At 39.0% G+C, this 10177-nt stretch overlaps 1 protein-coding gene and 1 long non-coding RNA gene across 3 annotated transcripts; one reads left to right on the top strand and one right to left on the bottom strand.

The window, feature by feature from the left end:
• The first annotated feature begins 3556 nt into the window (after positions 1-3556).
• LOC115625209 (major heat shock 70 kDa protein Ab-like) lies at positions 3557-5941 on the top strand. The gene has a single exon (XM_030520178.1). The coding sequence runs from the start codon at positions 3864-3866 to the stop codon at positions 5784-5786; it is 1923 nt and encodes a 640-aa protein (XP_030376038.1). The 5' UTR covers positions 3557-3863; the 3' UTR covers positions 5787-5941.
• A 1171-nt stretch (positions 5942-7112) lies between these two features.
• LOC115625523 lies at positions 7113-8838 on the bottom strand. Of its 2 annotated transcripts, none has more exons than XR_003995528.1 (3): positions 8734-8838; positions 8214-8363; positions 7113-7269 (listed from the first exon to the last, which is right to left on the bottom strand). It is a non-coding gene; the product is annotated as an uncharacterized LOC115625523 (long non-coding RNA). The 2 variants fall into 2 exon arrangements; XR_003995529.1 differs by lacking the exon at positions 8734-8838 and adding an exon at positions 8464-8478.
• Between the last annotated feature and the right edge of the window lie 1339 nt (positions 8839-10177).

Below are 10177 nucleotides of genomic sequence, written 5' to 3'. Positions count from 1 at the left end.
AAAGTAAATACCTTCATCTTCAAAATTCATTTTAAATTGTTAATTTTGGAACAGTCTGCCAAAAGTTTGACCACTTTGAAATGCGCTTTTGTTTTCACAAAAAGAATACTAAGTGCAGAAGTGCTGCAAAAATAAACACGTGTTCATGCTTTTAATGCTATTTTTAGAAAGTCTGGCTAGATTTCCGGGAAAAACCGGAACATTTAAGAGACAATTTGTTTACATTTTGTCCAATTATCTTGTAATCACTTTTTGGATTTTTGGCCTATGGACGCAACCACTGTGCACTGGAGAGAATTTGTTTCGCGAATAACTTAGAATTGACCGAATTGGATAAAATTTTAAACAACAGTAGATAATTATATATAAATGAATGTGCAAAGTTTGGTTATTGTAACTTTTGAAATGTGGACGTTATTGGCGAAATTCTGTAGCAGGGGAAGGGAGGCAAAATTCCAAAAAATAAAATAAACTCGTCCTTTCTCGGACATAGGAGAATCTGGATACCAACTTTGGTTATTCTAGCTTTTATAGTTTCTGAGATCCTTGCGTTCATCCAGACAGACAGACAGACGGACGGACAGACGGACGGACATGTCTAGATCGATTTCTCTCGTCATGCTGATTCAGAATATATACACTTTATGGGGTCGGAGATGCTTCCTTCTGCATGTTACATACTTTGCACCCTACGGGTACAGGGTATAAAAACAGCTCCCTACTAGCCCCTCCCAAGTACCGGCCGTCCACCTCTGCCTTAAAAATAGAGTCACCTATTTCCACTCTCGAGCTTAATATAGTTCTTTCAAAATTAAAAGGAAAATCCCCAGGCCTAGATCGTATATTTTACGCCATGCTGAAAAACCTCCATCCCTCAGTAAAGCTCTTTAATAACCACATACCTCAGCACTACAAGCTGAGTAAAATAATTCCCCTAAACAAGCCACATTCCAATAAAACTTCCCTTAACTCTTACCGATCCATATCCCAAACCCCTGGACAAAATTATCGCCAACCGGCTATGGTGGTTTGTTTCCCATAATAAATCAATTGATAGCCGTCAAACAGGTTTCAGAAAAGGAAGGTCGATTTCGGACAGTCTACTAGTTTTAGACCACTTGATTTCGTCCTCCTAAAATAATCCAATACTGCGTTAACTTTATGACCAACAGAAAAACTAAAGTTTATGCCAACTACCACTTTTCCTCAACCCTTCACCAACACAACGGCATCCCTCAGGGATCACCCCTGTCAGTTATCCTATTTACCATCGCCTTCAATAAACTTAACTCCGTAATTAATAAACATAAGCAATTTATTTTTTGTGCATACGCCGATGACTACCATATATTTAAAAAATTAAACAATAGCTCTCAAATAGACATAGACCCTTTACTCACCGGAAACTCCCCTGTTTCCTCTTTAAAGCCAATTAAAACAATTTACCATTCCGCAATAAGATCTGCTCTTGGTGCCTTCCGCTTCACTCCCATATACAACCTCCTCTTCGAAGCCAACATGATGCCAATAGATATCAGAACCAAATTTTCCACAGCCAAACTTATTAAACAAATTTTACTTTCAAGCGGATCACCACTGAAACCAACAATAGAAAAATACTTAAATCAGAAAAGCCAAACCTTAATATTCCATCCGCGCTACACAGAGCCATGAAATCAGTTTTAGATCTTGGTCTACCCTTCAAACCTTTTACCCAAGAAAGACACCCTATTCAAACCTTTTACCCAAGAAAGACACCCTATTCCTGGAATGATGTATCTTCCGCAATAGACATCTTTCTACAAACTCATTACTTTCTTACCCAAACTCATTACTCCGTTGCAAGTTTACCACCAAAAATTCCTAGAGCTGAAAAATACCTACTCATCTTACTCAACCATTTATACCGACGGCTCCAAAATGAACGGTGCAGCTTCTTTTAGCATAGTAGCTAACGATTCTCACCAGCAAAATCTATTACCTTACTGCAGTTCCATCTATACAGCCGAAATTATTGCCATCCACGAAGCAACACTTTTATCGCAACTCTCTCCTCACCCTACAGCTATCTGTACTTACTTACTCCTTCAGCAATAATCGCAATCTCCAATACTTCATATTACACATCTGCCATAAGACAATTACTATTAAAATTACAATTACTATTAAAATTAATTAAATTAATTAATTAATTAATTTAATTTAATTAATTTAATTTAATTAATTAACTAAATTAATTTAATTAATTAACTAAATTAAATATAAAATATTCCATGCATGCATACATATATTTACATTTACATCAGAATCGTGCCTTATGCGTGTTTGTGTACTTGTACATATGTATGCATGTGTGCATTGGGCCTGGTTATATGGCTATAACTTTTTTTCCAATCATTCTATCATAATGAAACTTGGTATACGGATATATACCAACTTAATGTGACTATCAAATTTTAGTTCAAAATTCCAAGAATTACGGGAGTTATAGAAAATCGTTAATAGGGTGGAGTGGGGGGTTGGATCAGAAAAAATGAACAAACTCGTCCTTTCTCGGGCTCAGGAGAATCTGTATACCAAGTTTGGTTATTCTAGCTCTTATACTTTCGGAGATCCTTGCGTTCATACAGACAGACAGACAGACAGACGGACATGGCTATATCGATTAGTCTTGTCATGCTGATCAAGAATATATATACTTTGTGGGGTCTACCAAGCCTCCTTCTGTGTGTTCCATGTGCACTCGCACAAAACTAATATACCCTTGTACCCTTTGGGTTCAACATCTCCTGTCGGAATACCCACACTTACAACCTATAAGAAATTCTCTATTCCCCACAATAAGCCCCGTCCAATCCCTTTTTGATCTCAATCCCCCTAATATAGAAACGATAATCCGATACCTGAACAATAGTAATACCCTATAACATAATTTGTACATACAAATAAGTTAAGCCCCGTCCTATATATTTATATGTAACAAATTTAAATATCCTTAATTGCTATTTAATGCTAGCTTAAGGCCTCGTAGCTATAGCTAAATATTTGTTCGCCTGTACATTTTACATTGAGCCGAACTGTTACTAAATAAATAAAAAAAAATGTATGGAATATTTTATATTTATTAATTATTTAATTATTAATTATTTTATATTATTAATTAAATTCATGAAATTTTTTTAATAATATTTTTTTTGTGAGGTGGTATACCCTGTGTATTTAAGAGTTGAGTCTGCTCGACTTTAGCATTCCTTTCTTGTTTATGTTGAACTCCAACATAACGAAAAATATTTTTACTAAGAAGAGTTTAAATATCTTCAACAGGCTGAGCTCACTGTATTTGTTATGGTAGGTCGAAGATTTTGTTGATATTCAAGCAACAACAACAAAGTAGCGAATGATTCTAGAAATTTCTTTACACTTATTTGATTTCTGTGCTAGTTTGTTAAAACAAGCATTCTCCCTCTCTTAAAATTACCTTCTCACTCGCCACCACAAAAGGAACCTATAGTCATCCCGCTCGCACGCGCACAGATATTCCGGATAATCGAGTAGCTTCTCGAAGAGCGGGTCTCGAAATTTCCACTATAGACCGCCCGAGTATAAATAGGGCCACTGAATTTCTCTTCGGCACAATTGAAATCAAGCAATCAAAGCAAACACATCGTGAAGCGAAAGCTAAGCAAGAAGAAGGCAACCAAGCGAAAAAAATATTTAAACCAAAGCGTTTACATCCACAAGTGAAATAATTAAATAAAATAAAGCTAAAAAGTACAACGTTGAAAAAGAATTGAACTTCAGCAACACAAAGTTTCGTTTAACTGTTTGAAGAAAAGTAAAGTAAAGAAGCAAGGAAAACCAAAATGCCTGCTATTGGTATTGACTTGGGCACCACGTACTCCTGCGTGGGTGTTTACCAGCACGGAAAGGTGGAGATTATTGCCAACGACCAAGGCAACCGCACTACGCCCAGCTATGTGGCATTCACAGACTCTGAGCGCTTCATCGGCGACGCGGCCAAGAACCAGGTGGCAATGAATCCAAAGAACACAGTTTTCGATGCGAAGCGATTGATTGGCCGCAAATATGACGACCCCAAAATTGTGGAGGACATCAAGCACTGGCCATTTAAGGTAATCAGCGAAGGTGGAAAGCCGAAGATTGGTGTCGAGTTTAAGGGCGAACAGAAAAGGTTTGCACCGGAAGAGATCAGCTCCATGGTACTCACGAAGATGAAGGAGACAGCAGAGGCGTATCTGGGACAGACCATCACAGACGCCGTTATCACAGTTCCCGCCTACTTCAATGATTCCCAGCGCCAGGCCACCAAAGATGCAGGCCACATTGCCGGCCTGAATGTCCTGCGAATTATCAATGAACCGACGGCTGCAGCTCTCGCCTACGGCCTCGATAAGAACCTCAAGGGAGAGCGAAATGTGTTGATATTTGATCTTGGCGGTGGCACCTTCGATGTCTCCATACTGACCATCGACGAGGGCTCGCTATTTGAGGTGCGAGCTACTGCCGGCGACACTCATCTGGGTGGCGAAGACTTTGACAACCGCCTGGTGACCCATTTGGCCGACGAGTTCAAGCGCAAGTACAAGAAGGATCTGCGCTCCAATCCACGTGCACTGCGACGTCTGCGAACAGCAGCTGAGCGTGCGAAGCGGACGCTTTCGTCCAGCACTGAGGCTACCATTGAAATAGATGCATTGTTCGAGGGCCAGGACTTTTACACGAAGGTGAGCCGCGCCCGCTTCGAGGAGTTATGCGCCGACCTCTTCCGCCAGACACTGGCACCAGTGGAGAAAGCGCTGAACGACGCCAAGATGGACAAGCAGCAAATTCACGATATTGTGCTGGTCGGTGGCTCCACACGCATTCCTAAGGTTCAGAGCCTTTTGCAGCAATTCTTCTGCGGAAAGAGTCTGAACCTGTCTATCAACCCCGACGAGGCTGTGGCTTACGGAGCCGCAGTGCAGGCTGCCATTCTTAGCGGCGACCAGAGTGGCAAGATCCAGGACGTGCTGCTTGTGGACGTGGCGCCACTATCTTTGGGCATTGAAACCGCCGGTGGCGTAATGACGAAGTTGATTGAACGAAACTGCCGCATACCTTGCAAGCAGACCAAGACCTTCTCCACGTATGCGGACAACCAGCCTGGTGTCTCCATTCAGGTGTACGAGGGCGAGCGTGCCATGACGCGCGACAACAACGCACTGGGCACATTCGACCTCTCCGGAATTCCGCCAGCGCCTCGTGGCGTGCCCCAAATCGAGGTCACCTTTGATATGGACGCCAACGGCATCCTGAATGTGACGGCCAAGGAGATGAGTACAGGCAAGGCGAAGAACATCACGATCAAGAACGACAAGGGTCGTCTGTCGCAGGCGGAGATCGACCGCATGGTGAACGAAGCCGAGCGCTACGCCGAGGAGGATGAGAAACACCGCCAGCGCATAGCGGCACGCAACAGTCTGGAAAGCTATGTCTTTGGCGTGAAGCAGGCTGCGGAACAAGCCAGTGCAGACAAACTCAGCGAGAGCGACAAATCCTCGTTGCTGGAGAAGTGCAACGAGACCATAAAATGGTTGGATACGAACACCACCGCCGAGAAGGACGAGTTCGAGTACAGGCTCAAGGAGCTGACACAGCATTGCTCGCCCATAATGACCAAAATGCATCAGGCGGGTGGTCAGCCGAACGCTGCCAACTGCGGTCAACAGTCGGGAGGTTTCGGGGGAGCCAGCTACAATGGTCCTACTGTGGAGGAGGTGGACTAAGCGAGCTGTCATACAGTTCTAGGGGCGGGGGGTTAGCTTTCAAGTATAGTCGTAGCACATAAAATTAAGTATTACAATTTATTTATGTATTTTACGTTGAGACTGATTAAGATGTTTGTTTCGCCAAATTAAATTTATAATTTAATGGAAACGTATCTAAAAACGAAATTGGTTTGCACCAACAAATATCAAAAACGCTGTAATATAAAATGTTCCAGTCTGCCTATACATAATTGATTAAAATAAAATAATTTATTTCAAATTAAAGATAGTCTGATCTTTTTCTTTGTAATATTTACGTTCGCATCATATTTCCCAGGGGAGGGTAAAACTTTTAAATAGGAAATTTCTACAAGATTCGTTTTTTTGTGAGCGTATTATTGTAAATGGTGGGAACGGTCTCATATTTTTGGCACGCCAATGTAAGAGATAAGAATCCTTTCAAAGGGAGGTAGTAAGTAAATAGTTGTACCATGGACCAACTTATGCAACATCATTGGACGTGAGAACAATGCTTTACGAATAACAAGAAGTTAGTAATGTATATACTTTAGAGGATAATTACGATATATTTGTCAAGATGTACTTTTTATTTAAATAATTATTCTGTTATCTGACAAAAAAGCACAAATCAAGATGGTATTTAAAAATATCAGCATTCCTCAGTGTAAGAACTTCCTTAAGAATTCAAGTTTTGGCTTATATAATATCAGCCAGGTATTTGTAGATGTAGTTTTAAGACATGTATTTTAGTTTGGTGTCAAATATACGTAAATATATATATATTAAACATTTGTCAGGGGCCAATAAAAACTGGGAGTAAATAAATTGCTAAACAGAAAGCCGCAAATATTGTAATCCCTAACCAATTTTCGAAATTTGGAAAGTCGATTTATTTGTTTAATTCTTACATAATTTCAAAAGTACATTTCTATCAGTATATGTCGACAAATATCATTAAGTGGTATGGTCACGGAAATTTGTTCAAATTTCAGCAATTTTCAGCTGTGGCCTTCTCTTGGCAACAACGATAAGTTACGGTGTCGATAATTTTACTTTCAAAATAAATTAAATTAAAAAAACAATAAAATTTTTATTTGTCGTTCTAATTGTCGGTGGGCACGGATAAAATATAAATTGTTATGTCCTGCGAACAAAACCTCCATTAAAGCCGTATCTCCTTTTATAGTAATGAAACGACGCTCTAGCCAGCAGTAAGTTGAACACAGAAGGATCCTTCCTGCGAACAAAACCTCCATTAAAGCCGTATCTCTTTTTATAGTACACCGATTTGAAATCACAACAATATCTATTGTTTAAGAGCCGTTTTGTTTTTTTTTAGAATGTTCTTTTATTTATTTACCGGAAATGTGTTTTGAAACAATATTTAAAAATTCAATTAGCTGTCTCCAAGGTATAGAGGGAGGTCAAGCTTATCGCCCAATAGGACGAATATCCTTGAAGTAATCAGAACGACCATCAGCTGAAAGAAAATTGTATACTTTGTATATCTTCAATGAAGTCTTCTTTAATGGTATTTTATTACTATTTATTAAACAAGAGAGAACGCTACAGTCGAGCAAGCCCGACAGTGTAATACCCTGTACCCAGGTAAACTTCCGTCACTGAGTTATATGCGCCCAAAGCAGCAGCAAAAAGAGGAAGAAGAAGAGCGAACTTGCTGCAGTTTGTGGGGGTTGTACTGGCGAGAATTTGTTTCGCTAATAACTTTTCTTAGAATTGACCGAATTGAATAAAATTTTATACAACAGTAGACAATTATATATAAATTATGTGTGCAAAGTTTGATTTAGGTAGCATTTGAAATGTGGACGCTATTGACGAAATTCTGTAGCGGGGGAAGGGGGGGAAAATTAAAAAAAATAAAATAAACTCGTCCTTACTCGGACCTAGGAGAATCTGGATGCCAACTTTGGTTATTCTAGCTTTTATAGTTTCTGAGATCCTCGCGTTCATCCAGACGGACAGACGGACGGACATGTCTAGATCGATTTCTCTCGTCATGCTGATCAAGAATATATATACTTTATGGGGTCGGAGATGCTTCCTTCTGTATGTTACATACTTTGCACAAACCTAACATACCCTTTTTACCCTACGGGTACAGGGTATAAAAATGACGCGAATTAGTGCAGTATTAGAATAATAAATGTATTGATCGATTGAGTATTCGAATATGTTTGGAATTGGAAGTGTCAAATGAATCTGTCTGCGCTGCTTCATACTTTTCGTATATGGAATATATTTTTACTCCGCTGAGATGATAACTAGAAGCTCACCAGATATGTTTATTATGTAAAATAAATAACTATAATTAGAAGATATAGGGATAGCTTTAAGAACTGATATCTCTAGCTCTCCATACAGCCTATAAAATTCAATGTTATATTCACTTTTCGAACTCACCGTATGGGGATGGGTTACGATAATAATATCCCGGGGGCCACTGCGCGAGTGAGTGGAAGACGCTGCTCAGGCAGAAGACCGCCAGCAATAAAAGTTTGGCGAACATAGCGTTTATTTTTTATTGAAGAAGGTGATATTTCGTCCGTTTGGCTATAAATAGAATCGAGAGAGCAGATGGCATTAGTGAGCAAAATAAAGGATTCCAAACAGGTAGCGAAATGAGTTCCACCCTTAAAAAATTGTGACTTACTGTGGTGAGTTTTAAAGAGCACCAGCAGTCGAAAATGTTCAAATCAATCATTTTTTACATAGAATCTCATGTAAAATCAATATCTCAATTAATTTAATTTTATATTCAGAAACTGTGATCTCCCCAACCTTTGTGATCAGTGACTCGGTCACGTAGGTCTATGAAATTTTTAAGATATTTTTGTTATTTTACTAAGAATGGAACTTGGGCTAAAAATCTGAACTGAAACTTAAAACTTTGGATATTATAGCTAGTACTAAAAATATTTACCCGCAATTGATGGTGATATTCACTATGAGGCGAATGTAACACTAGAAATACAACACTCTTGCACCATTATATATACCTGTAGCTACAATTTGTGTTAAACAAATTCGATACGATCACCGTAAAGTTATGAAATAATTGTGTATTAAGAAAACGGTCTCTATGTCAGGTTTATACTTTGGTCCCAAAAGTATTTGTTCTGTATAGCGTTTTAAATGCAGCATATCTAATGTAGCATCTGATGATATAACGGTGTATTTGGAAAGACGGGGAGTGATTGCTCTGTGGGTGTATTGTTCCTATCCGATTGTAACAAAGTATGCATACTTCGCTGTTATGTAACTAATTTTTAGGTTTTTATTGTAGTTATTATAGTTTGGCATAAAGCTCATAGCCTCATCCTAATGATAAACTTTCTCTCCACGTATTGGGACTTTGAACACAGCAGTTCTAGGTCCGGTTTGTCTTTTTTTTATTAAATCCTGCTAAACTCGCTTAATTCAAGCTATTGCCAAAATACTTGTCAACTGTTCATCGACCCACAACTTTTGCGGCCTTGGCTGATCCAGTTATTGGCATGTATTTACATGCCCATTTGGGTTGATCTAGAATGGGGTAGGTAGCAGTCTGAATGGAAGATCAGGAAAACGTCAAGCTAAAGAGCTTCCTGCCTGGAGAAGAACCTTCGGCTATCTCAAAAGTCATCATTAGGTAAAGTACCAAATTCGCCTTCGCCGACGAAGTAATACGGTCGCTAAAATCGCGCCGGGTCTCTTGAACTACTCTCAAGCCATAGCATTTTCGCCAATAATTCTTTTCTTCTGCACAAATTATGCATTCTCCGACAGGAGAACAGCTTTCATTCATAGGGAAAGTGGAGCTTCTTTTGTCCCTGCAGGGAGCACGCAAATTAGAGCACAAAATACCACAAAAGGTCGCAGAGTCTTTTCCGATGACTTTCAGTTCGTACTTATTTCAAAGTCAAAAGATTAATTTTCAGAAAGAAATTGTATTGTCAAAAATTTACAAATTTAATTTCAGCGGTTTATTTATGAGTGCTGCCCAATTGGTTCTTGCTTTTCAATTGCTTGCAGCGTTGCCACCCTTTCATCGATATATGTGCCTGGCAACGCTTTACAGCACTGGATGCTGCTGTCTGGTCATATTTAAATAGATTAGCAGCTCGACTAGCGCGGTATAATTTAAATTACGGAACAATTGCCATAATTTACTCTCAAACGTATTTAGAATTATTCTAAAATAAGATCTTAATTATCTGTTTCAACACTTAGTCGTTAATTTTCTTGAAAAACACAAATGTAATAATGGTTTATCTGATGGAAGGAAGGATGAAGGAGATTTTGAGTATATCATAAGTACATATACGATACATGTATCTAATGTGAATTAAATATTAAAGAGTACAGGATATATACTGTGGGAATGA

This window comes from Scaptodrosophila lebanonensis, unplaced genomic scaffold, assembly GCF_003285725.1.
Source record: "Scaptodrosophila lebanonensis strain 11010-0011.00,11010-0021.00 unplaced genomic scaffold, SlebRS2 tig00000072-arrow-pilon, whole genome shotgun sequence".
Taxonomy (NCBI): Eukaryota; Metazoa; Arthropoda; class Insecta; order Diptera; family Drosophilidae; genus Scaptodrosophila; species Scaptodrosophila lebanonensis.
This window is presented reverse-complemented; position numbering and strand designations above follow the sequence as displayed.

What these genes read in the sequence shown, in the direction of transcription:
- LOC115625209 (XM_030520178.1), top strand. Translation starts at nt 3,864, where the DNA reads ATGCCTGCTATTGGTATTGACTTGGGCACCACGTACTCCTGCGTGGGT.